The sequence below is a fragment of the Stegastes partitus genome, unplaced genomic scaffold (assembly GCF_000690725.1).
Source record: "Stegastes partitus isolate 25-593 unplaced genomic scaffold, Stegastes_partitus-1.0.2 Scaffold993, whole genome shotgun sequence".
Taxonomy (NCBI): domain Eukaryota; kingdom Metazoa; phylum Chordata; class Actinopteri; family Pomacentridae; genus Stegastes; species Stegastes partitus.
Window position 1 is genome coordinate 64230 of NW_007578724.1, and position 26906 is coordinate 91135.

General features: G+C 41.9%; 2 protein-coding genes across 2 annotated transcripts; one reads left to right on the top strand and one right to left on the bottom strand.

Moving 5' to 3' along the window:
- Positions 1-8020: 8020 nt before the first annotated feature.
- LOC103366904 (protein unc-119 homolog B-like) lies at positions 8021-12490 on the bottom strand. Its single transcript, XM_008294768.1, has 5 exons — positions 12244-12490; positions 11256-11369; positions 10895-10994; positions 10529-10701; positions 8021-8753 (listed from the first exon to the last, which is right to left on the bottom strand). The coding sequence occupies exons 1-5, from the start codon at positions 12488-12490 to the stop codon at positions 8641-8643; spliced, it is 747 nt and encodes a 248-aa protein (XP_008292990.1). The 3' UTR covers positions 8021-8640.
- A 4151-nt stretch (positions 12491-16641) lies between these two features.
- On the top strand, positions 16642-25318 carry LOC103366919 (inner centromere protein-like). The gene is made up of 5 exons (XM_008294785.1): positions 16642-16777; positions 18454-19947; positions 21473-22681; positions 22805-23564; positions 25271-25318. The coding sequence occupies exons 2-5, from the start codon at positions 18464-18466 to the stop codon at positions 25316-25318; spliced, it is 3501 nt and encodes a 1166-aa protein (XP_008293007.1). The 5' UTR covers positions 16642-16777; positions 18454-18463.
- The last annotated feature ends 1588 nt before the right edge of the window (positions 25319-26906 follow it).

Below are 26906 nucleotides of genomic sequence, written 5' to 3' on the forward strand. Positions count from 1 at the left end.
CTCTCTCTCTCTCTCTCTCTCTCTCTCTCTCTCTCTCTCTCTCTGTAGTGTTTCCCCGCCGTTCTTGTCATTGGCTGATCTCAACAGCATGGCCCATTAAAGCATATTGAATGATTTTGAGATCTACAGAAGCCTTTCTCTGTTCAGCTTCATCACAACAAGAAGAGAATTAAAAAATAAATAAAAAAAAAATAAATAAATAAGGAGACCTGAAATCAGACAGGAATAAAAAAAAAATCCATCACATATGCATAAGTTTTTTAAAATATTTTTTTCCCCAGACCTTGGCCCTCATTGCTAGTCCTTCCACTTGAAATGTATGAGCCGGTTTTGGACTGGAGGACGACATGATGGAAAACGATGTCATCCTGTAGTGCCACGTTCGGCCTCAGGTGAAATGAGGCATCTGTAACCAGAATACTTTCTCCCAACACTGTGTGAGGGCAGCCGGCTGGCTGTGAAGTCACTCTCGTGTTTTCAGATTGCACATGTCAGTGAAATTCTGTTTTCTGTCTGTGCTGTTGCAGGATTTGATTTCTCAATGATGTGAGCCATACTTTGATCTTATTCGACTAAATGTGTTTTGATGCACATGATGTCGCCTAAACTTGTACCAGAGGCCTACCATGTCCAGTACAGTGAGACCTCGTGCCCACTCGGATGTCTTCTGTGACCTCACAGACCTGAAGTGTGACGTCATCTGTGCGGCTGCATGTGATGCCAGTCTTCGCGTGACATCATACATGTGCCTTTGTCGGGGTTGCTAAGCAACAGGGGCGACTTAGGCTGCGTCCGCAGGCAGCCAAAGGCCAACTGAGGACCCCCAAAACAGCCACCGCTCATCCATCTATATTAAACTCTGCACTGCACTTTTCCAGGTCTGCAGCGATACACCTGCTATATTTAAAGTGAGTCGGATGTACAGTTTGTGAGATACAAAAAGAAAAGACACACAGAAAGATTCCTTCCTCTATTAGTGGGATGACAAGATGTAATGTGATTTGATTTTATATATATGGCATGATCTGAGTCATCAGTGACCTAATATGATGTAATGTGATATTATATGAGGCTGTTTTGTGGTTCGGTTTGTGAAGTGTCTTTCAAAACATCATGCAACAACCCCTTTACGCCCCATCCACCAATTATTCGTGCCTGAGTCAACCCTCAGCCCACCTGTTCCTTCTGCCCAGCTTCTATCCTGATCCATCTCATCTAAAACAGCTGTGATCACCCCTGTATATCCTTCATCCAATTACCCAGCCACAGTTCAAACCTGATCTTACCCAGTCCCCTTCTCTGTTCTCCCCATGTGACGGGCCGTCCTAACCAGCTAAGTGGCAGATTAGCAGCTTTACCTCTAAGTCAACCATTCTCTTGGCCGGGGCGAGCCTGGTCAGCTGAGCAGCTTCATCATGCTGCAAAAATGAAACAAGTGAAGCGCTCACAAAGTTGTGTGAAATGCACTTGCCAAACTCATGAGATACAAGGAAAGCTAACAGCATAATTCATGTTGTTTTTGGGTGCATTTTTTGGGGGGGAATAGATAAAACAAATCCAGCTGAGTTCAATCAATCTTCTGTAAATCTGAACAGTGTAATAAAATCACACCACCTCTTATATGTACGTAGCAAGAGAGAGTGAAAAAAGTTCTGTCTGCACCTTACTAAAAGTGATCAGCCGTGATGAGCTGAAGTTCCCAGCAGCACATGATGATCTGTGCATGGGCTGGTTGTGCGATGGGCCGCAGGGTGTTTGTGTGTTTGGCAGTTGTGGAAGTCAGTGAGCAGAGGCAGGTCAGGGGGAGGGTGTGACTGTGGCCTGGTGGACCATAGCGAGAGAGAGAACAGTATGTAGGACAGGGCCTTGCTCTAGCTAACCTATCCTGGCTGGAGCCATGGTTGGGCGTGCTGAATTTCTGCATGCATGATCAATGGCACTGAATAAAAAAAAAGAGAGGAGAAAAGACAGCAGGATGGGGGAGGGGGAGGAACAAGTTGGAGCAACACGAAATGATATGGATAGATTACAGCAAACTTAGGTGGCATTATTAGATTATTAATTAAAACCCAACAAATATAAGACGTGAAGTGGATTGGTGAGAAACAGAGATTTTCTTCTTTTTTGCAGGTTGAAAAAAAAAAGTTTGACTCGTTTTGTAAGCTTAAAGCAATGGTTTTGGCAGATTTGAAAATCTTGTAAAGTATGTGTGAAAGCAAAATTTACACAACTTGTGTGTGTGCTTGTGTGTGTGTGTGTGTGGGTGGGCGGGTCAGTATGTGAGAAAGGTTTTCTGTGCACTCATTGCACTTCTCATTTGTGCCTTCACTCTCTCTACCCTGTTTCCATCTCTCTGTGTTGCTGCCACCTTAAGACACTGCAGCAGTTTGTCCACTCCAGGTCTTGGTCGCTTTTTGTTTCCTTGACCACAGCTGACCCAGAGTGGGAAGCTTTTGTCCGGGAGCGACCTCTGACCTGTCAGGGCCTGGGACCTGCTCCCTACCACCCTCGAGGCAGTTTGAAAGAGAGCTGAGAGGGGGGAAGAGAAGAAGAAAAAAAAAAGAGTCTGAAAGCCAACTTCTGATCATCTGAAAAAGTGTCTCTATTGGCTCTTCAGCCGCAGCAACAGTTTTTAGAGCCAGAAGCCATCATTTGAATGCGATGCAAAATGTAAACAAGCAACAAGTTGTTCCAGGAAGACTCCATTGAATCAAACGCAGTCAATGGATAATGGGAAAAAAAAAAAAAAAGGATAAAAAAAATGGAATGTTTGAACAAGCAGCTCCTTTAAAGCGGAAGCCAGGAGGGCATTTTAAAGCGCTCCATTTGCTGTGGGTGTTTTTCCCACCTGGCAGGTGGCGGGGCTGAAGAAATCATTACATGAGAGAGGAGAAGGGAGGAAACAAGCACACCTGTGACTGTGCCAGGAGCCCCACCTCCATTCTCCAATCACAATCCCTGCATCCCCCAGGGGAAGGTGTGGCAAAGGGAGAGAGACAAAGGGAGGAGAGAAAGGCAGAGGAAGGAAGAGATTGCGGGGGAGATTTTCATGCCTCTTCAACAGTTGACTGAGGGTTGAGTTAACCTTTTATTAATCGTGCGCACACAAAACAAACTGGACTTGAGAGCTCTGAGAAGCTTCCAAAGGTGGCTGTGGGCTTCCTGTGAGCGCAAACACACCGCAAGCCTGTTTACCTTGATGACACACGACTATTTCTGTGTGACGGAAATCTGTGCCGTAATACCACACAGACTGCTGGGCGGACGAATGCAGGAACAACACTCACACACACACACACACACACACACAACACAGAAGCTGCACAAAGGCTTCTGGTTACAAATCAGCAGAGACCTAACACTTAAAGACAGATTGTCAATACTGCGCTCGCCACCATGGAAATTGGTATGGGAATCACAGTTTGTTAAAGGCCCGTCTATCCATCACCGCCGTACTGAGTGCATTATTAACTCACAAATAAGTAATTATCTGTTATCTCTTGTCACATCTACGCGGCTTTGCTAGGCATGACATTAAATTACAGTGTCTGCTCAGTTTGAAATGAAAAGTTTATTCAAAAGTGACACATGTAGAACCTCTTTTTTTTCTTAGTTGACGCTGTAGCTGTGACAATCAGTTGTTTTTTTTAACTTATAAAATGATGTTTTATCATGTTTACAGTACTTCATGTCTGCCCTGACCTCTTCCTCAGGGCACAGATGATGTCACGGAGCAATAGCTGGAAATGACATAATGACACATACAGATGGAGTCACGACCATCTCCGAGACCATCGTGGCGCTGACTTACAAGAGACGACTGTGCGGTGACTCATCACTTCTGTGCGGGTAATGTAGTGTTAACACATGATGGGTTTCACACCAGGGCCGCGGAGCAGGACGGGAGAAAGACGAGGAGGGGTGGGGGGGAAGAAAAAAAAAGAAAGGAAGAGTGAGAATGAGAAGAAAAAAAAAGTCTGTGTGTAAGAGAGAGAATGGAGGAGTGGGTGGAGGGGGTTTTATTTTGGGGGGAATCAAGAGAGAAATCCATACAACCTGCCTTCAAAGTACCTTCCAGACACACACACACACACGAACAAGTGGAGTTGCAGTGTGTCCCTGTATCTCTTTTAATCCTTTTTCCACTCCCCCCCTCCATTTCTTTTCACAGGACCTATCAACGCCATTCCTAGCTGCTATTTATAGGAGACCACTGTCCCCCCACCACCTCCCCTCTACCGTCCCCCTGACTGTGTGTAGGTCTAGATGTGTGAGCGTGTTTCAGGGGAACCTCAATAAACCAGTGCTTCTCACTCCTAATCTCAATGTGGTGTGATTCACCGAACAGGATATATGGGGAAGCCAGTTACAAAGATATACGTGTGTGTGTGTGTGTGTGTGTGTGTGTGAAGGGGGGAGGGGTGAATGAGCTTGATTTATCCTACCTGTCCAGTTGTTTCCGGTGCGTGTGTGTGTGTGTCGATCCACGACTGACTGTTGAAATATATTCCGCGAAGGCCTGAGAACGCACAAATCATCCCTGGAAAGAGTGTGTATTTATTACTGTGAGCGTGTCTGCATGGGCACATATGTTAATTGCAAAGAGTCCAACTGGATATATCGAGATTTTCTTGTTTTACCAACACATGGTTTGGTACGACACAGTTGCTACGCTCGTGTGCTGCAGCGTGCGGGCCCTACAGCCTGATGGAAGGCTGTGCTTATTGATTTATGACACCATTCACCATTTGTGACTCGCACCAATTTAAAGGAATACTTTAGTTTTAGGGGGAAACGATTGTAAGTTGGGTGAAGTCTTTGATGTCGTTTGAACCTGCAGGTTTTGTTTGAAGGTTTTCCTGATGAATTATGGGATTAACTTAGTTTAGCTGTGTCACTGAACATCTTTTGGAAAATACATGAAATATCTCCTTTAAACTCTTCAAAAACTGTACTGCACTTTGAATTGTACGTTTATTGCATTGCTAAATTTACCATAAAAGCTGTGTTTACCAATATTTTTATGCTGATAAACAGTGGATCAAGTTATTTGTTGTAAACAAAGAGAGTAAATAGTGATGACACAGTTCAATGCGTTTCATTGTCTTTGAGCTCGGTGTTTTGCTTTTATAGCCCGTGGCCACTGCTTTCGCTGCTCTTTCAAGCTGAAGTTAGATACTTGCAGGTTATCATAGTGTCGGCGGTAGAAGACGTAATCAAATCTTTTGCCACGACAGCAGTGGAAATCTGCTCCATTAAAGGCATGAAAAATCCTCCTTGTGTAAAAGTAGATGAATATTAGCAGCAAAATGTGATGAAAGTATTAAAGTGAAAGCACTGGTTTGGTTTGTCTGACTTATATATTATTATATGTGCCAATATTAGATCATTAATAGTGAACAATCAGAGTTTCAGCAGCATGTTACTCTTACAGCTGCTGCAGGTGGCACTGATGTGAGTTGTTTTATAGTTTTATATACAGAAGCAGCAGATAGATCTAGAGGAGTTGCGGCATAATTGTAGAGAGAGAGAAAAGAAGAAAAAGTTCTGATGCACAAATCTGTTGTCAGTTTTCTCTTAATTTTTTGCTAATTTTTGGTGCGATATCGACGCATTTCAATACTTAACAATCCCATAAGTAGCTGTTAACTGCTCTTACATATCTGAAGTCCTTTTTGTAAGATGTCCTCGGTCAAAAAAAATGGAAACCTTCAGAAATCTTTAAAAATTGTGTTGTATTTTTAAAACCTTTTTATATGACCCACTGTGTAAACGCTTCACCTTTTATGTCACTAGCACCTAAAGCTATCAAATAAAAGTAGTGGAGGGGAAACATAAGAAGCATAAAATGGAAAAAAAAAAACATGCAGAGTATCTCAAAATTCTACTGAAGTACAGTATCAGACTAAATTTAGTCATTTTCCACCACTGCATATTGAAACATTTAGAAACCTAAGACCCAGATACTTTTCTCAGGGGTTGGTGAAAAAAAACAGAGAATGAACACCTTCTAACACTTTTCACCACGTTAGTGTTCTGTTTACACCAAAATTCTGCTGCTCCATAGTGTCTAGAAATCGAAAACTTCTTACCACATCCTGCTTGAATAGCTTCACTGCCACAGCTGAAAAAACAAAGATTCACAATAATATTTAAAGATGATGGGAGACCCCAGCAGGCCGTCTGCAGCTTTCTAAGCGTCTATTATCTCACCAATCTGATGTAATCTTACAAGGTATATTAAGAGTGTAGTCAAGGAACAGATGAAGGTGAAAATTGATACTGCTTGACAAAGAATTCATGAATGTGTGAGAACACCGAGTGGTATGGGGAGAAAGAACGAAAGCAGGAATTACAGTGAGAGAGTTTAGTCAGGGGAAAGATGAAGGAAAACGCCACACAAAGAATACTAAAAGAAATCAAATGAGGAGGAAAGAAGGTAATAGAAAGCAGATTGTGTATGTATTCTTACATATCTCAGTGTGTGCTTCTGTGTGTGCAGCTGTGCAATGACAGAGTGAAGGGAGGAGAGAGCAGAGGGGGTCCATTGTGGGTTTCTGTGTGGCTCAGATTGTCCTCTTCTCTGGGAAAGTGGAAACTCAACACTCCTCTCCAGAGGTCTGGTTACCAGGTGAGAGAGTAGGAAAGAAAAGGGAAAAAACAGGGCGAGAGAGCGAGCAAGTGAGAGCTGCATAGGTGTGGAGAGAGAAACAGAAAAGGAGACCATGAGATTTTGGGCATGGGAGCTGGAAAGAGAGACGGAAACTGTAGAGAGGCTGAGAGAGATCAAGAGATGAACACAGAGATAGGGAGAAACAGCCTGAGAAAGAATAAACAGCCAGAGATTTGATTTAAATCCCACAAGACTCCAAAAATGGATGATCAAAGTGTAACAATCCTGAACAAATTTTTAAAATCTATTGCGTGCTATGCTAACTTATCACATGTGGCCTGTAGAGAGAATAATGACATGGAATTAAAACGATTTTATCAGTGTTATGTCGCCTCAGCAGTGAAATCGTAGCCACAGACAGATATTAAGACATCAGATCACGACCTCTTCTGGAGTTTTAAGCAAATACCAGAGATTAATGTCAACATGTCCTCGCACAATAATAAAAAACATCGATGGGATCCTTTTCCCTAATAAAACATGAATCAACTAAACTACAGGGAGCCAGTGGCATTCATTTAGAACTTCGTTATGGTAGAACTCCTCCTAGTGGCCACATGTGGGATTTTTTTGTCTTCATGCCAAAATCCACTCAACTTCCTTCAACTGTTTCATCCCGAGAAATGAAGAAAATGTCACATGTTTTGTATCTCAAAATGTACATTTATTTTCTCATTTCGCTTTTTTTTTTTTTTTACAAACTATATATATATATATATATGTATATGTATATATTTTACAAACATCACCTTAACCCTGAACACCAAAGTTTACAAAGTACAAAGAGGAGGTACACTATCTAGCTAGAGGAAAGATCACTCAATTTCCAGACATATTCCAACTTCATTCTGATGTTATCAGACGTGCGTCATGAGGTAAGGATTCAAAAGCACAGCTAAGTAAACCTGGATGGGAAAGAAAAATGTGTGATGTCACTTTAAAATACAGGAGCCCAAATACATTTACTTTTCTTTTTTTTCTCCACACTGAATCTTCAATAATTTGCTTTAAAAAAATCCCCTTTTCTTCATTTATATCATCACATGCATCATGATATCTGATGACTTCTGCTCCTCTCTGAACTTATGAGGGTTATCTTTTTGACTGGTCACTAAATGCCATCTTTCGTTTGCGCGCAGCAGAGGGTCATGATTACATTAGAGTTAGCTGTTACCTGATTCGTATTCACGTCGCTATCAACCAGACAAAACTGTAAAAGCAAATAATAGACAAAAAAACAAAACAAAAAAAAACAAAACAGTAATGATCTCAGAGGCCTTGGATCAAACTCTTATACAGTACTATTGTGAATGTGTTTCTTTGGGTATGAAAGCGAGGGAGGAGAGGGAGGTGGGGAGGGGGCTGCAGGAGTGACCATGTGTGTTTGACAGGAGTGTTTTTGTAGATGGATTCTCTCTTTCTCCCCCGATATTGTCTGGAGTGGATTGTGGAGGCGGTAGCTCTGAGAACAGCTGCTTCTGACAAACACTGCGTAAACACTATGTGTGTCACTTGGGGATTGAGCGTGTGTGTCTGTGTGCAAATGTGTGTGTGTGCTGAATGGGTGGTAGGACACTTTGCAAAGAGGAGACTAACCATCTATCTAGCAGCCATTTGGTCTGCTTGAGACACGTGTTACATGGCCACTAGCTATGAGCCCTCTTTTGGTATTAAAGAGATCTGTCAATCACTAAAAACAGATAAAATAACCAATTTTGAGCCTCTTTCTCACAGCTGCTTCCTATTTGTATGTCAGAGACGGATATTAACCTCCAGCAATATAAAATACATCCCATGAAAATGATTACAATTAATGGCAATTCAACCTTACAAACAACTCGCTGTTTATGCATGTACGAGTGTTTGAGCTGCATGTATGCTGAGCAGTGTGCGTGAATGGGTGTATATGTATAGCAATAAATGAGCGATTGTGTGTGTGTGTGTGTTTGTATGTGAGCAAGTAGATATCACTGTCCTCCGTTATAAGCATAGTCTGCCTTGTTGTGCATGACCAGTCTGTTCTCCACGAAGTAGAAGCTGTCTGACCGGGTCTCATAAGGACACTCCACCATCTGACGGACTGCAAAACACACAACACACGCATGTCAGTGGGCCAGCAACGGTTTTTTAACATGCATGCAATTACAATTGTTTAGAATTGTATAAAAAACTAAAACTAATTTTTAAAAATTGGGTCAGTACTGACTAAGCCATAGAAATGTTCCAATGTTTGGGAAGCTCTGCTGGTTCCGATTTTTTCAAAGTCTGTCTTAATACAGTATTCAAATGTGCATTACGTACAGTGACATATGCAGAAGATTTGTCTAAGTTAGCCTGAGGAGCCAAATTAAACTCAGTATCTTCCAAAGTTTAGGTCTTTTTTTCCCCCACAAAATTCCCTCATTTTGTTTCTTGCGCCACAACCGATAAGCACTTTGTGGTAATCACATGTAGATTTGTTGCTTGGACAAAACCCTGGCAAGAAACCTCCACAGACTGTCAGGGTTTAGATAATCACTTGATTTGGCCAATTCAGACTATTGAAGCCTCACATTAGCTTTGGCAGAACTTTAGAGTACATTTTTACACAGAACCAGACTGTGACTAAACTGTCAATTTTGTCCCCCAACTTTTACAATGCTGCTGCACTAGGAAGGATTTCTTCATGGCCAGTGTGAGAGAGAGTTGGAAGACTTGCAGGTATAGTATTGTAAGTATAGTGGCTTAAAAATCGAAAAAATTATGGCAGTTCCATGATTCCCCCCTCATTACTATGTACATTTATGCTGCAACGTGTTCCAAAACATATTCAGACAATCTACGTTACAGTGGCAGCCAGTGGTGTAAGTATCAGGTGTTGTTCAAAAGTTTTGGTGTTCACGACACACGTCTACATTATGACACACTGTCTCATAAAAATGCAAGATTTTGTGTGATACTTTTATCTATCTAGTTATCTAACTAACAGCATAAAGTGTCAGGTTGAACATAGTCTCAGCCGACCATTCTCTAGGGCTGACACAGCAGTGTGTAGAATGGTCCGGCTACACCTCATCATTATTCTACTATAGTGGAAAAATGCTCTGGCTTATTTGTATTTCTTCAAACAATCGTCTTGGGCAGGGCTAAGAACAGGAGGCACCGACGGTGTTTATTCAAAATAGTGATGGGGGAATTGTTTTGATGGAGCATTTGCAAACAGGTAGTTAAGCACTGCCATTAAAATGGATAATTCATAGAGAAAAAAAAATAGCAGGGCTGTTTTATTGAACGATCCAAACTTTTGTGAAAACTTGAAATTTGCAGCACGTAGGTTGCTGCTCGGAGGTTGTTGTTGTTGCCCGTAGCAAAGCTGATTTTGAAAACGGTAAAATGTAGACAGCAGAAGAGGAGAAGAAAGCATGTGAAATGTAGCCAGTGGCTGGCTTATACCTGCAGTCTGCATCCAGTGACTCAGACTGTGTTGAACAAAACTGCAAAAGCCATGCGGCTGGCATAAGAGATTTAAAGATTTTTGTTACTGATGTGGTTTGCCTCGCTTGAAAATGATCATCTCACCACATCCTTGATAAATATTTTATGTAATGTTACTTTTGCTCCACTTTGACACATGACTCAGAAGGAATCAAAGATGCCTTTTCAGGAAACATCATTAGTAAGAACTGCTGATCTGTTCTTTTGGTATGCACATGGCACACTAATGTGTAAATGCAAGTGGTCCTTCCCTTGACAGTCATTATTTGACAAAAGCATATCAAAATGCCTTCCAAGCTACAAGCAGTACACCTTGATACAATCATGACTGGGAGTTTGGGCATTTTTAGGTTCTATAATGGTTTTGAAAAGATGACTCACCAAGGCTTTCAGACAACTGAGGGAACTCATAGATATGTTCACAGGTATTTCGGCTGTTTGGGATACAGAAGCCAAAGTCAAAGTCAAAGCTCTTCAGCAGGTGATCGTGGAAGTAGTGCCTCTCAATCATGCGGAAGTTGTTTAGAGGCCGATTCCCAACCGTGAATTCCACCCTGATAGAACAGAGAAAGAAAGAAAAAAAAAAAGGTGATCAAGGTGTTACAACTGCGGGTCTGGTCTAACATTGCTCAAGTCGGTGCACAGATAAAAATAATGTGTAGCTGATAGAAGATAACACTGCGTTTGTTTTCATTGTTTGTGCATAAAACAGGTCAGGTGTGTGTTGATGAGGTGTGAGTCACTCACGTAGCTCCCACAGTCCTCAGCCGCAGGAAGGCTGGAGTGAACTGGTAGCGTACAAATCGGCCTGCGCTGGCATCTGCCTCTCTGTTCTCCTCATCATCATCTGACAACCACAGGTGAACATGAAGACGATGAAGACGTTTTTGCATGATTCATACTGCGGACTATTTTTAATCAAAACATCCAGAGATGGATGTCTACAAACCAAGCAAGCTGCTTATTTTAAGCCAGTGAGGATCAGCTGTCAGCAGGGTCAATACATTCTTTCTAAAGTGTTTAGCAACCACATACTTCACAGCTGCATTTGCTCTACAGGACAAACACAAAGACAAAACATGACAACGAGCGGGCTCATGTGCAGTACCTGTATGTGGTGGTTTGGCAATCTCAAATAGGACAGTGTCAGTCTCCAGGTCTCTGATCTTGAAGCGTACAAAGTCGATGTTATAAATATTGTCCTCAGGTTTACAGAGGTAGCCTGCAACGATGACAGACAGATGACAGGAGTTAGAAACACTGAAATCATCTTCAAGCCATTGCAGTCAATATGTACACTTAATAGACTGCAGGTATACAACAACAAAAATAAGATAAGATAGGGAGGAACTGTGAGGCTACTGTATCATGACGGAGCTATACGGGAGAACAGACATGCAAGAAGCCAATGAGAGTATATTTCATTATGTCAAGATTTATTTGTCATTTCCCTGCACATATGTACACACAAAATAAAAAATCCCCCAGCCTGCAACCGTAACAGAAAAACACAACAATCAACATTAGGTTCAAAGAGAAATAAAATAATATATTATGAAGACATTTGCTAATGAGGGACAATATGTTAAAGTGCTGTGAATGTTTTGTTTAAAACAAAGAAAACACTGAAAACACTGATTATGCCTTTACAATTGAATGATGATGATAAACGATGTTATTCTCACAGATTAAAGAAATGAAGCTTCACATTTAGTGCCATTTCATATATTTTATATGTTGCACTAAATGTAGGCCATGACACAAACAGGGAATCTGCTCTGCTGTTACTTCTTTTTCTCATTTCAAACAGACCACCCTGAAGGCCTGCACTGTCACATTCTTGCTCTGAGATTTGAGTTGGCTTAAAGTCACCTAAAGTCACCACGTCATGTCACAAAACTCCTGCTGAGTCCCATAATTGTTCGTATTGTCCAATATGCAGGCCTGTTTGCTTTGTAATTTTCACATGACAGTCAGATAAGTCTTCATAGCACAGCTGGACGTAAACTGCTGTATTTTCAATTAAGCTAATTCAGGCTAAAACCGTCAACAACAACAACAACAACAACAACGAGAGGCAACAGAGACACTCCAACCTCGCGTAGCTACTCTCAGTCCGAGCACATCCTCCGGCGTGATGTGTCCGCTCTGTTTCCGCAGGTCGTCCTCCGTCACGGGCCTGCTGTCCACCTGGCTCCTCCGGGACTTGAGCCTCTTCAGAACGCCTCCGCCGGACTTGCGGTCCCGCGGAGGAGCCACGGTGCCGTGGCCGCCGCCGCCGCCGCCGCCGCCGGAGACATTTTCAGCAACAGGCGCGTCGCTGCGGGCTTTGGCTCCGCTCATCGTTCACGCTCCTCGGTTTGTTGTCTCCCGCCTGCCTTCCCGGTAAAAGCTGGGAGACGAAGAAGCCGCAGAAGAAGAAGAGGAGGAGGAGGAGGAAGAAGATGGCGTCGTGGATGTCGAGTGTCGGTAGAAGTGTCGGTGAAACGGTCAAGCTCTTGTTTTTGTGAGCACATGCTGTACAGTTGCCATGACAACTCGCTCAGCGAGCCAGAGGAGTGTCTCGAAGCGTCCAGCAGGGGGCGACCGAGTAAACAGGAACCTTCATGGAACCTTCAGAGAACGTTCCTCAAAGGCTCCCTGAAGGTTGGCGTTTGTAGAAATTTACCAGAAAGCTGAAGGTTTCCTCAAAGGTTTCCTGAAGCTTGGTTTTTGGATAGTTTTTACAAGAAAGTTGCAGTTTGTTGTCAACAAACTGGAACCTTCAGGGAACATTCCCTAAAGGTTCCCTGATGGTTGGCTGCTGTAGAATTTTCTAAGAAAGTTGCTGGTTGTTGTCACAAAACAGGACCCTTCCTGATGTTTGGCTGTTGTAGAATTTTACAAGAACGTTATAGTTTGTTGTCAACAAACGGGAACCTTCAGGGAACATTCCCTAACGGTTTCCTGATAGTTGGCTGTTGTAGAATTTTACGAGAAAGTTGCAGTTTGTTATCACAAAACAGAGACTTTTAGGGAATATTCCTTAAAGGTTTCCTGATGTTCGGCTGTTGTAAATTTTACGAGACTGTTGCAGTTTGTTGTCACTAAACAGGAACCTTAAGGGAATGTTCCCCAAAGGTTTCCTTGAGGTTGGTTTTTGGAGAATTTTTACAAGAAAGCTGTAGTTTGTTGTCAACACACAGAAACCTTCAGAGAATGTTCCCCAAAGGTTCCCAGATGGTTGGCTTTTGTAGAATGTAACGAGAAAGTTGCATTTGCTGTAAACACAAACCTAAAGGGAACCTTGAAGGTTCCCTAGAGGTTTCTGTTTACTGGAGATAGACATTCAGCTCTAGAAGACGGAAATACAGGACGTCTAACTCTGAATAGATAAATAAAATGACTGTTATTGTGCCACAGATAGGATTATAAGTCAAGAAGGGACGCATGCTGTCCCCCTTGATAGAAATAAAACATAACAGAAGTAAAGGACTGCTATAACATTTAATCATAGACACTTAACAATGTAGCGATAGCCAATGTGATTTTTATTCAGGGCCAATATAAATGATAAAGGAGACTGGTTCCCAATGTTTTTGAACTGATATACATTTGTAGTAAAAACGACACATCTTGCAGTGAAAATATACACAAACCAAACCAGTCAGATGTGCTGTAGTCGGCAGCATTGCTTGAGACCACAGAGTGGTGACTCCAGATCGAAAGACATAGCTGCATGAGAAATTCATTTATTTGATCAGGAATTGGTTATAAAATTGATGCTGATAATTAAAAAAAAAAAAAAAAAAATCTCAATACAGGCTCCAGTTTCTACAACAATGCCTCTAACACAGTGAGGGATTTTTCTTCAGCATATCACATTTGTCAAAATTGTGTAAAAACTTTCAACGTGAAACATATATGAGCTATTTAAGTACAGAGGGTTGTAAATGAGTCAAAATGACATGAAAAGGTGCTGCCCGAACACTTACAGAGCTTTGCTACTTCCCCAAACAGAAGACACAAAAGAGGCAAAAGAGCAAATATGTGTGTTGCACAAGCAGTGATAATATTAAAGAAGAAAAGTTGACCTACAAGGAAATAAATATTTGAAAGCAAATCAGGGTGCCTGCATGAGCTATGTGGTTTTTTTTTGTCACCTGTTTCCTTAACTTTCTTGTAGATAGATGAGGACATTTCCACCATAAACAAACATACAGCAAAGTGTTAGATAGCCAATATAAACTCTTACCCTGCAAAGAAACCATATAGTTATTAAATCTGTCAGATGAAACCAGTGGACATAGGCTTGGATTTCAGAGGTAATGCAGAGGAAAGGTCCCCCTTAATATTTAGAACATCAAACATGAAAGAAAGTTTACACATTATGCAGAATTTTTGATTTCCCTGACCTAAATAAAGACATTTTCACCATAAATTGAAGCAGAAAATACACAAATTGTTACATTTCATGCTGAAATTGAGGATAAAGTAACATAAAATGAAAATACTCCTTTCCGGATTGTTTATACGATTGGAAATTAGTGAAAAAGTACGTATGGCTTTTTCTTCTGTGATTAAGAAATTCAGTTTAGATATATTGTGCCTATGCTGTATGACTTTAGTCTGTCACACACACACTGAACTAAATGATGTAAGAAGTAAAGCTCTAAGAAGCCTTTATTTCTCAGCTGTGCTGAAAGTTCACTTGTGTGTTGTTTCCTGCTCTGAGGCAACGCAAATTAATGCTGTAAAGGCCCAGGTGTTATGCAAATGCAGTGATGGGCAGTTCCTGCTGTGAAGAAGCCCCAGGTAGCCTCGGCTCTGTCCCTAAAGCAGTGACAGCTGCATGGAGCTATTCCTTTTCACTCTCAGTAAAGTGGCTTTTCATCTCAGTCAGAACCTGTTTATCCAGTCCATTGAGCAGCAAACTGCAGTCAAGTGAGACACAATTACAGAGAACTTCCTGTCCAAATTTTCACAGCTCTGCTTTTAGTAAATTTAGAGTGACCCACTTAAGTCCATTTTTCAAATTTCCTCCACTTATATGTAGACCTTACAGACAGGCCTCGCTTTTCAGAGCAATGCTCACTTTGCATTGACTGCTATAAACCAACACAAGTTTCATTCCTGGACTTTGGATCCTGCAGCTCATTTTCATGTTTGCTACAGTCGTTCAGTCACACTGACAGTTTGTGCTGGCTGAACTAAAGCGGAATACAAAAACAAAAGAATTTGCATTGACGTCTTGTCTTGAGAAACTGAGAGACGTTGTGTCCAAGCAAGATTTAGAAAAGCTCATTCATGCCTTTATTACCTTTAGAGTGAACCGCAATGCATCGTTTACTGACCTCTCTAATAACACCATTAGACATCTGAATCTCATTCAAAATGCTACTGCGAGAATACTGACAAACATCAAGAGGTGGAAACATTTCAATTCAGTTCTTTGATAGATATTCTGCACTGGCTTCCAGTTAAACACAGAATTGTATTTAAGGCCCAAATTATTGCCAAAAAATCTCTGTATGGTCTGGAACCAAAAAATTGTAGGGATTGGATTCCTAAGATCTGCAGGGACCAGTCCATTGGTGGAGCCAGAGTTTAGACCAGACACAGTGAAATGATGTTTAGTCATTACATTGACCAAGCTCCCCTTGGAACTTCGATTTTACCCAAATATAAATAGGCTAAAGACAGTCCTTTATTTCCCTTTAAGTCTTTAGTTTTATTTTATAAAGTGGATGTTTTTATTTATGTTTTTCTGTTGTTTTTTTTAGTCAATCAGTTATAATCATTCTGTAAAAATATGTGTGCAATGATTTGAATTTTTGAAAATCTAATTACTTTAATGTTATCCTGCTGTATTTTGTATTTTATCTTCTTTTTCCACCTCATTTTTTCTTCTAAATCACTTTGAATAACCTCTGCATGTGAAAGGTTCTTTATAAATAAGCTGTCTTACATTAACTTTAGTTTATTTGCTGGTACTATGGCTGGCGAAATACATTTCTGCTGCACAACAGTTAAACAAATCCACGACAGATACTGCTGTGTTATCTTTAATACAGTTTGAACACTTTACAGATTGGTTTAAGCTCCATTAAAAAAAAAAAAAAGTTTATGCATTTACATAATTTGTTTTAATTAGTTTTATTTTAATATTATTTTATTTATTGAGTTGCTCGTCAGACCTGATGTCCTCAAACCTTAGTACCCAAACTGAAATGACATGCCTGTCCGTGCTTTAATAGCTCACTCTGTCTTGTGTAGCAGATGTGATTAAACCATACCCGTAAACATTACTTCAGGATCTACTAACTGCTGCCGCATGTGGTGCTTTATTTTGACGCGGTTGCGCGCCTTCACTTGTGTTTGTTTGCGCGTCTTTACGCGGAGCAGAGCGCCTCGACCTGAGGCGGGCAGAGGGAGTGTCTGCTAGGCGTAGGAGCCGCCTGACGTCTTGTTGGTGTGAATGACTTTAAAAAAAAACCACGCACACACACACACACACACACACACACACACACAGTCTGACAACAGCTCAGCAGGCGAGACGATCGCGGAAACCTGAGGAGCACTTTTTCTTTTGTAACTTCTTCCCGCTTCCATCCTTCCTCCACCTGCATGACTGCGTGAAGACTAAAGGTAGAAAAAACTACTTCATACAGACGAAATGTTGATATCGTAATGATGGGAAATGTTTAGTTTAGCAGCAGGTGCACAATCCGTATTACTGTGTCGTAAGGGTTTCCCGGAGCTTTGTAAAGATCCTGAACATCCGCATACAGTGTCTCCTTACAGAAGAGACAGTTTGGTTCACAAGAAAAGTTCCGTTTATTTATCCGTCTTTGTCCACTTTGAGAGGGCACTGTGCTGGTTCAACGACTGGGAGTTCATCGTTGACGTGTTTACTAGTAACTTATTAACAACCCAAAATGAAACAGACAGGGGAAAATGTCCATTTAACTGTCTAATGTCATTTAATCGCGATGTTTGGCTGTTGGAGACTTAATTACCCAAACTAAGTGCTGCCTCCCAGCATCACTCAAAGCACAAGAACTAAATGAACAAAACCTAAACATCCAAATCGAAAGGCAGCCAGTGTAACGTTAGCCTTGGCAGGGTAACAGCCTCGAAAGGCAAACAAAGATAAAGATAAACCCTGCAAGCAAAGTGCTGCTGCGGCTGCAAAAATGATTCTCACTGACTCCTGCCACCCATGAAATCCATTAAACAAGCAATCCTCGTCCATCTGCTGCAGCTTTATCTGCTGGACAGTGTTTGTTTCTTAGGAATTTAGGGGATGAAACAAACAGGACACATTATTTAACCTCGCTGGGTGGTGTGCACAGCTTTGATCCCCATTACCCAATATCATGCACGCCCAGAGGTGATGTGTGTTTAAGCAATGTAGCAAAATAACAACATCATGCACACACACAAAAAAAGAGTGTAAGTGCACATACTGACTGTTTGGAATCAAAACAGTCCATGCAAAACCAGCTGCAGATTGATACCATGACAGTGCTGATGCTGTGAGTGTAGCACAGTATTAATCTGCGGGGCGTGGAGTTACCGGTTTGTGCAAAGGTCTTACAGGCCAAACCAGATGACACGCTGCGTACAATGCCTGTGGTATTTAGTGTAGCAGATTAGGAAATAGTGTTACTTTATTTCACACGGTTCACAAGTTTGGCTCCTCGTTAAGTGAAAGACATTTTTGTGGGCCCAGATTGCTCACCTGACAACTTTGGGACGGTTGGAGTTTGTTTATCTTTCAGTGGTTTCAGTTCAGGGAGAGATCTGATGAGACGCTGTCATTTCTGTAGATCGTGTTGCAGGTACATGTGATGACTCATCGGGCCTGTCTCTGACGAAGCCTCCCACCTGCCTGTTTTGAGTCCTATTTGAGCGGTTTTACCTCCTAAGTGCAGTGTGAAGTGACAGCACTGAAGGGCGGCTCGCTTCCACTGTCGAATTCAATTTTTCAAACTGTGTAACCCTTCACATCTGTAAATGTTATCATGCGAACTTATCTGCAGCAGTATACGTAGTGTTAACCCAGTGAATACCACTTTGAGGAAGAAGTGAGACTAGCAGGAAAACGTTTCAGAGTTGCTGGTGTTTGTTCAGTGTGATTGATTACTTTCTTTTTACCCCCGCAGTAGTAATGCACTTTTGAAAAATCCCGACTAACCAGACCTGTCCTTGTGACAACGCAACCAACTGGCTTTGTCTGAGCGTTATAATGTTTTTCCAATGTAAATATGTATCCTGTTGTATGTAAACACGTCTTCTTCTTTTTTGCCCTCCTCTATCAGGGACTCACTCATGGAGAGCTCCGTTGAGGCCTCCCAGACTGGAGGCGCCTCAAATCCCAAGCCAGTTCTGGCTCCCAAACCCCGGCTCACTCCCAAGCCCTTCTCTCTGCAGAAGACCACCGCTATTCGCTCCATTCATGCTCCAAAGACAATCCCCGCTGCACTTAAGCCAAAACCGGACCAGAGTGGAAAATCAGAGGCTACAGCTTTGACCACCGCTGTTCAAAAACCGCCTCAACTGGCTTCCACCTTGGACCCCAAACCAAGATCTGTTAGTGTGCCCCCCCATACTCTACCAAAAACAACCAAAACAACTGAAGCAGACCTCCAGGAAAAGGGTGCTCTTGATTCCAGTGCAAAAAAATCACATCCAGTCTCACAAATCACTCCATCTAAGGAGACACCCAAATCTGAGCCAGTCCAGACAGACGATGTCGTCCAAACGAACCACAAAGAATCTGTAGATATTGTAACTAAACCAGCTTCCGCCTCAGACCCCAAACCAAGCTCTGAGAGTACGCCCCCCCAAACTCTACCAAAAACAACCAAATCAACTAAAACAGGCTTAGAGGAAGAGGGTACTCTTGATTCCAGTGCAAAAAAATCAGATCCAGTCTCACAAACCACTCCATCTAAGGAGACACCCAAATCTGAGCCGGTCCAGACAGACGATGTCGTCCAAACAAACCACAAAGACTCTGTCGATACTGTAACTAAACCAACTTCCGCCTCAGACCCCAAACCGAGCTCTGAGAGTGCACCCCCCAAAACTCTACCAAAAACAACCAAAGTAAGTGAAGCAGGCCTCCGAGAAGAGGATACTCTTGATTCCAGTGCAGAAAAATCAGATCCAGTCTCACAAACCACTCACAAGCCGACACCCAAACCTGAGCCAGTCCAGAAAGACAATGTCCTCCAAACGAACCACAAAGCATCTGCAGATATCGTCACTAACTCAGAGCAGACAGACAGAAAAAAGGAAGAAGAAACTCCATCATCTCTTGTCCAAAAGCTTGAGGAGTCAGGAAACGATGGGTCCTCTGCAGCCATTCCAACACATGGAAGGGGCAGCACGAGGAAACGCCTGTCCATGGAGCTCACCTCCAGGTTTGAGTCAGGTGGTCTGTCTCTGCCCCCCCAACCCATTAAACCAACAAAACCCATCTCTACAACCAACACTAAGGATGAGTCAAAAAAGCCAGCATCTTCCCAACCAGAGCAGAACCAGGCAATACCAGAGCCATCGAACAGGGAGAGTGACGAAGGAGGACCGTCGGAGGATTATCACGGAGGAGGCAGTATAAAACGCAGAATCAGTCTTCTGTTTGACTCGTCGTCGAGGCCGGAGATCATGACGAAGAGAGAGGAGCCAGAAATAATAAACGGCACAGGAGGCGTGAAGGAACGAATCAAAAACTGGGCAACAGAATCAAGCTCTGAGGGGCCAAAGACAGAGAAGAAGCCTCAGGTTGCACCCCGATCTCGCTCCAAGAGGTGAGTTCATCAGTTGTGTTTGGTGACAGGACTAGACATGAGTAAAAGCAAAGGCACATTATCTTGCAAGTGTAATCAATCAAGAGGTTTATTTTAAAGTTGTGACACATATTATGATTGGCTATTACGGGCAACTTTTTAAAAATTCACTTTTGACCAATCTTTTCAGGCTGTTAATGTTATTATTACTAATCCTTTAAAGTGAATTCGGATTATGCGGTTTTTCCTCTCTCATATTTTCATGCACGTGGGTTATTTTTCTTTTCTTAACTGGAGCTGGGATTTAAAAATATAATCAGGCATATACTATTTGAACCCCAGTGTGGGAAGGATCTCTAGGCTGCATGTGTCATATGGTGTCTTTGCAGAAAAGAAGACTCTTTTAGTGTTTTGTGTGGCAGCTTCCAGTTTCTGTCAGGAAGAGATTGCAAGTCTCGAACTGTTGAGGCAGGAAAGCTTCAAGCATCATCTTTTTTTTCCTTCCATGTTTCATGTGTCTTGATAGCAGGGGTGCGGTAAATGAACAATGGTGCTTGCAATATCAATATTGCGGCCAGATTTCTGTCCTTAAATAACTGAGGTTAGATAAGAGTGCAAACTAGGGCACTGCAGAGTGTGGATATAGAGATTAGATGTCCAATTTACTACACAAGTACGCACAAACGATTAAAGGGTCAGTTTAGCTATTTTTCTTCTGTTACCCCACTTACATATTTAACCACTCACAGGTAGTTTGGATGATGTTCAGACAATTATGTGTTAGATTTCTGTTGCTACAATGTTCCTCACAACACTTCAACAGCCTTGTCCTTGGTGTTTCGGAGACAGTTGTTACTGCCAGTAGTTTTCAGTGGAACTACTTCTGTATGTGCTAAAGATACACTGTCTTGTATGAAAACTGTTAACAGTGTGTAAATGGAGTCAAAGCTATTTGAATGACTAGTTACGAAAGAGATACGTTTTTAAGAAGTTTTGCTAATTGGGTGAAAAACGGACATTTTAAAGGAAGAAATTAGCATTTTTCGTTAATTTACTTTCTAACTCTTGGTCAACACTGATACCATGCTTATGTCTGTATGATGTTAATGATATGATATGTTACATGCTGGACTATTTCTTGGACCAGTAGAGAGTCCCTAGAAGTCACTGATTTGAATAAGAAATAGTTGTATCACACAACTCTATGTAAAACTGTTTGTGATCTTTGTTACGTTTCTGTGTTACTTAGTAAGGCTTTCACAAGGTGCTCCTTGGGTAGCCATTTCTCCCAGCTTTCAGTCTTTATGCTAAGCTAAGCTAACAAACTGCAGGCTGCTTTGCATTAGGTCGTACAAACAGGGTATTATCAGTCTTCTAATGTTAACTTTCAAACTTCTAACATTACCACACTGCGATCGGATTAGCTTGGGTGTGTTGAGACATGCCTAGGTGCTGCCATGAATCTGTAAAACATTTTTTAAAGCAAGCATCATCATTAAACTCTGTTTTTCACAATTAATGACTGTGATTGATATCTCTTCTGCAGCTCTGAACCTGCAGCTGCTCCAGCAGCCGAGAAAGCCCCCCAAATCCCAACTGTTGAGCATCCTGCAGTAGAGACGTCACCTTCTCTGCCTGTGGATCCACTTTCAAAGGTGTCATCTGCTGGACAACCAACAGAGACCCCACTGGAAACATCGAAAGACAATCTGACCGAGGATAAATCAGTAGAAAGCCCGACAGAGACGCCAGGAGAGCAAAACAAATCATCAAAAGGTGATGTCCAGCCACGTAGTCGTAGCCCATCTGCAAGCCAAGCTTCCAACCATGAGGGCGACTCAGCCGCGAGTGAAAGCGCTGAACCCGCACTAAAGAGGAACAACGTCAAACGTCGCTCTGTTCGCTTCGGTATCGTGGAGAGAGATGATGGAGGGCCTCCACTTATCCTGGGCTCAGCGTCTGACTCCAGTTCAGAAGAAGAAGAAGAGGCTCGTGACGATGAAACAGATGAGGACGTCCCCGTTTCTGTCCCCGTTTCAGTGCCTGTCTATAAAAGAGTAGGAATTTTTCAGAGCAAGGATGATGAGAGCCAACGAGAAGAAGAAGAAGAGGAAAGACTGAAACATCTGGAATTTGAAAAAAGACGAAGAGCAGAGGAGCACGAACAGGCGAAGCTTCAGTTAGAAGAGGAGCAGAAACGTGAAGAAGAGGAAAGGGAGAAGGAAAGAGCAAGACAGAGGGAAGAGCTTCGGCTTCGGGAAGAGGAGAAACAGAGAGAGGCGCTGAGGCAGGAGGAGATGGAGAGACGGAGAAAGGAGGAGTGGGAGAGAGAACGTTTAGAAGAAGAGGAAAGACAAATGAAGAGAGCGAGGGAAGAAGAGATGGAAAGGGAGAGGCAGATGGAGGCAATGTTGGAGAGACAGAGAGAGGAGGAAAGAGAGAGGGCAAAGCAGGAGGAGGAGAGACTTAAACAAGAGGAGGAGGAGGAGGAGGAGAGGGAAAAGGAGAGGCTGAAGGAGGAGAAGAGAAAAGAGGAGAAGATGAGGGAGGAAAGAGAGAGAGAGCGGCTGAGAGAAAACGAGGAGAGGCTGATTCATGAACAAGAAGAGCACCGACTGGCGAGGAAACTGGTAGAGGAGGAAATGAATAAAGAGAAACAAAGAGAGGAGGAGTGGGAGAAAGAATGGGTGAAGAAGACAGAGAGGTTGGAAGTAGAAGAAGGAGACAAGGAGAGGGAGAAAGAGATGGAGCTGATGTTGCAGAGACAGAAAGAGGAGGAAAGAGAGCGGGAAAAGCAGAAAGAAGAGAGGGAGAAAGAAAGATTAAGAAAGGAGGCTGAGGAGAGGGAGAGTCGACGGAGGCTGGAAGAGGAAGAGAGGATGAGGGAAAGACAGAGACAGGAGGAAGAGGAGAGAAAAAGAAGGGAGCTTGAGAGGAAAATGCAGCAGGAACAAGAGGAAGAAATGGAGAGAATGAGACAAATGGAAAAACAAAGGGAGGAAGAGAGAAAGAGACAAATCGAGAAAGAAAGATTGGAGGAGCTGGAGAGGAAGATGCGAGAGGAACTGGAAAGAAAGCAAGCAGATGAACTTAAAGAGAAGTTCAGAATAGAGGAGGAGAGAAAAAGAGAAGAACTCGAGTTGACCAGCAGGGAACCAAAGTTGGCGGTGGACCAAGAAGAGCAAAGTCTAATCAGTTTTGACTCTGAAGATTTGGCTCAGACGTCAAAAGCACCATATTCCCCCTCAACAAAAATGTACGAGCCCACAGGGAGTCTAATAGATGTTGTTTATGATGACTTCTCTGTGAAAAAGCCTCAGTTTGAGGTGGATTTTGATGATTTTTCAGTCAAGCCAAGGAAAAGGGGCTCACAGGTGAAACCAGAAAATACTACCTATAGTTGGGCAGTTGATCTTGTGGATAAAGAGAAGGAGGAGGAGAAGGAGGAGGAGATGCTGGTGCCCATGGCTGTCACATCTCAGGAATACAACCTATCAGAGCAGGTGGAAAAGCCTGACAGCCCCGAACCCACACCAGCTCAGGAGGAGGCAAAGGAGGAAGAGGTGGAAGCTGAGGAGGAGGAGGAAGAGGAGGAGGAGGAGGAGAAGCCAAAGGTGGAAGAGCTCATCTCTGTTGAGGTGGAGGAAGAGGAGAAGGAGGAGAAGGAGGAGAAGGAGACGGAGAGGGAGGAAGAAGAACCAGAAGAAGACGACAAGCAGAAGGTAAAAACAAAAGTCTTGATTTGTATCTCTTATCATGTTTGATAGATTTTGTTTTGCCAATATCACCCCTGGTTGCATGAATGGGTTAATTGTTCAATTATGCAGAAAGGGTGAGGTTAGGAACAGAGGCAGGAGTGTACATGTAAATGTAGTTATTTCATCGCTGAATCACACCGGCCTGGCAGACACACACACCTCACCTGCCTCAACACATTGCCTTTCCTGTAACACCAGGGAAAATATCTTGTCATACTTGCTTCTGCCTGATGAAGTCACAGCTTAAGAACTTGTGATTGTGTGGATGGCATGTGTGTATGTGTACTTGGATTACTCACATGGTTCCTATGCAGGATGGAAAACACATGGCATTTGAGTTTGGTCGTTTCCAGGCTTGCTTGAAAGTTAAAAGTTTAATCTTAAAAGTAGAGGCGGTGTCTGCCTCCCTGAACACCTGAAGAATACGATATTTTTCTACTTTGTTTTGTAAAATCAAAAATTCTAAATTTCTAAATAGAAATCAATCATACAAGCAGAGTGTTTGTAGCATTTGGAGCAAACAACCAGCGCAGCCAAAAAGTTCACCATTTAAGTGCAGCAAATCTAGACATTGTACATCAAATTATGTTTGAATGAAAATGCAACAATATCCTTTAATTGTATCTATACATTGCACTACAAATAACCAAATACTGCGTTTATCTTAGCATTTATTACTTGTTTGATTGGCAGTGACGTATTTACCAAAAAGAGTAAATAATTTCTCTTTAAGGAAAACCACAGGTCTTTTATGTTATAAAGTGAATAAACAAGGCTGCACTTTAGAAATTGTTTCACTTTGAAATATTGCTAATAACATTTTTGGCAGAGATGTTGCTGTTCTTTGTTGCTCACTGTTGTAGAATTGCGGCTTGAATAAAAGTCTGCATGAGCTGTTGTATCTACAGCTACAATATTGTAGCAAATGTTTTGCAGCATAAGTTGGATTTCATTTCATTTACATAATAAACATCTATCTTTTTGTACCTAAATGTCAGATATGGGCTAAAAAAAATCTATATTTAAAAGGTCTAGAAATTAGTCTCAAGTAGGTAATTTTGAAATGGAAAAATGCAGAGGAACCCTGCACTCATGTGGTGGCGTGAATCTCACTTTGATAGTCTCATTTACTTTATGGGAACAAAAAGCAAGTCGACATAATGCAAATGATTAGATTTTGGTTTGATGGGTTGGTTAGGATTGGTAGAAGTTTTGATTATGATAAGGGTGAAGAAAATGAGTATAAGTCAATGTAAAGAGTAGACACGGTAGAACCTGTAGCGGAGGAATGGATTATTTCACAGTTTCATCTTGGACGCATCCTCTCCAACTGCTAATGTTGACACTATACGTACTTAAATGTTACCTCACAAGCGCTTGTGCTTGTGCAATGCATTGTAAAGCTACCTCGGCAAGTTACACCTAATATGTTTGTGTTTTTCTGTCACGTAATAAGCTTGGATTTCCCAACACTGTAGTTAAATACTTCAACAGAAATTGGTCACCTGCCAAGGCTCCATCAACAGAACTGTTCAGTGCAGCAGGTGAATGTGATGTATCTGGAGATTGTGGCCTGTTTCCAATAGAGCAGTGCAGCTTTGAGCTTCCACATGGGAAAGACGGTTGTGACTTGAAAGAGGTTTTGGTAAATTGTTGGCATCAAGATCTGTGGCTAAGGCAAGTGTGGACAGGTTTCTGTTACTATGATGATATGCAATGAGACTATGCAAGTCTGACCATCAGAGATTTTGTCATATCTTTCCTCCTAACATCTCTTGTGCTATTGGTGCATCGTAAACAATTCTGCACATCAACAACTGTGACTGACATTTTTCTGTGACGAAGCATTATTAAGTACTGATTTGTCAGCTTTCCAAAGGTGTAGTTCAGCATTTTCAGTAAAACCTGTATTTGCTGTTTAGCAGAGGATTTAAAAAAGAAAATCGATACCATCATTGTATCAGCAACCAACAAGTTTATCAAGTTTATCATCAAATAAAAACAGCAAAACTGATTACATTCACAACGAACTAAACCACCAGGCAGCGAGCCAGGCTGGTTATTTGTACCCTTTTTTTGTTTCTAGATGACAGAATATCTATATTTGGCATGAGAATGGTATTTATCTTCTAATCTAACGCTCAGCATTAAAGCAACTAAAAATATTTTCTCTCGCTGCATCTCTGTTGAAATTAGATCTTCTAGATGTCTATTTGTTTCACCATTGTTCCATTGGAAGTGTCTCAGTTAATTTCAAGATGTTTCATATTGAGGTTTATTAGATTAACAATAAACAAAGTTATAGATGCAGGTAATGCCTTGCTTAAAACTAACTTTACAACAAATGGCTGATAATTTTAAGCTGTTTCAACATAGGAAAAAACACAAGTGTACTCTTTATTAGGGAAAACCACCCTTCCATATGTGATCTGTCATTAATGTGTAGTTCATTTTAAGTCTGTAAAGTTAGGACGAAGCTGAAGAACCACTGAATGTTGAAGACTTTGACTATTAATTATCGACAGCAGTGCAGATCATTATATATGATAAAAATATGAGAAACTTAAAGTGTATTTTCTGATTCAGTCAATTCACACTCAGGGACCCATTAAAGTGGTAGTACATGTGCAGGCGGCAAACCGTGTCAGAACTGACATCTGGGTGGGTCCACAAATGAACTGTACCGGAATAGATGTTGTCTTAATCAGCTGGGTGGAGTGTAATAGTCAGCTATGTTTATTTTTTAGTCACCTGAGCAGTGTTAGCCTCATGGTGCGTAATAGGTGACAGACCAATGAGGATTGCAGCCTAAAATGAAAAACATAAATCACCTGTTGAAACATAATTGATGAAATACTGAACTAATCCCTGTGTGTTGTTGTGATGCTGTGTCTCTACTTTCGGCATGCATGCTTTAAAAAACAAACCACAACACATACAACCTATTAAATTTACTGTATTGGGGCATTGTATGTAATCATTTGTGTACTATAAAAACTGTCTGCTTCGTTGCTTTGCCGGCCTTGTCCGTGTGAGTACATCCTTGTTCTCTCCACTGAGTGGCGCTGCTGCTCTTAGAAATGATGCTTCCTTATTCTGCACCACAGAAAAAAATCAAGTTGATCTCATGGAGAGCACCTTACTCTCCCATGATGAGATCACAGTGACACTTTAGTTTGATGAATAAGATGTTTCCTTTTTGGCGCTGCAAGAAAACCAACA

Excerpts from the sequence above, each read along its gene's own strand:
- LOC103366919 (XM_008294785.1), top strand. The coding sequence starts at position 18,464 with ATGGAGAGCTCCGTTGAGGCCTCCCAGACTGGAGGCGCCTCAAATCCC. Across the intron at positions 19,948-21,472 it reads CCCCGATCTCGCTCCAAGAG|CTCTGAACCTGCAGCTGCTC; the intron begins GTGAGTTCATCA and ends TCTCTTCTGCAG. Across the intron at positions 22,682-22,804 it reads GAGAAAGAGATGGAGCTGAT|GATGAGGGAAAGACAGAGAC; the intron begins GTTGCAGAGACA and ends AGAGGAAGAGAG.
- LOC103366904 (XM_008294768.1), bottom strand. The coding sequence starts at position 12,490 with ATGAGCGGAGCCAAAGCCCGCAGCGACGCGCCTGTTGCTGAAAATGTC. Across the intron at positions 11,370-12,243 it reads ACTGAGAGTAGCTACGCGAG|GCTACCTCTGTAAACCTGAG; the intron begins GTTGGAGTGTCT and ends TCATCGTTGCAG. Across the intron at positions 8,754-10,528 it reads TCAGTTGTCTGAAAGCCTTG|TCCGTCAGATGGTGGAGTGT; the intron begins GTGAGTCATCTT and ends TGTGTTTTGCAG.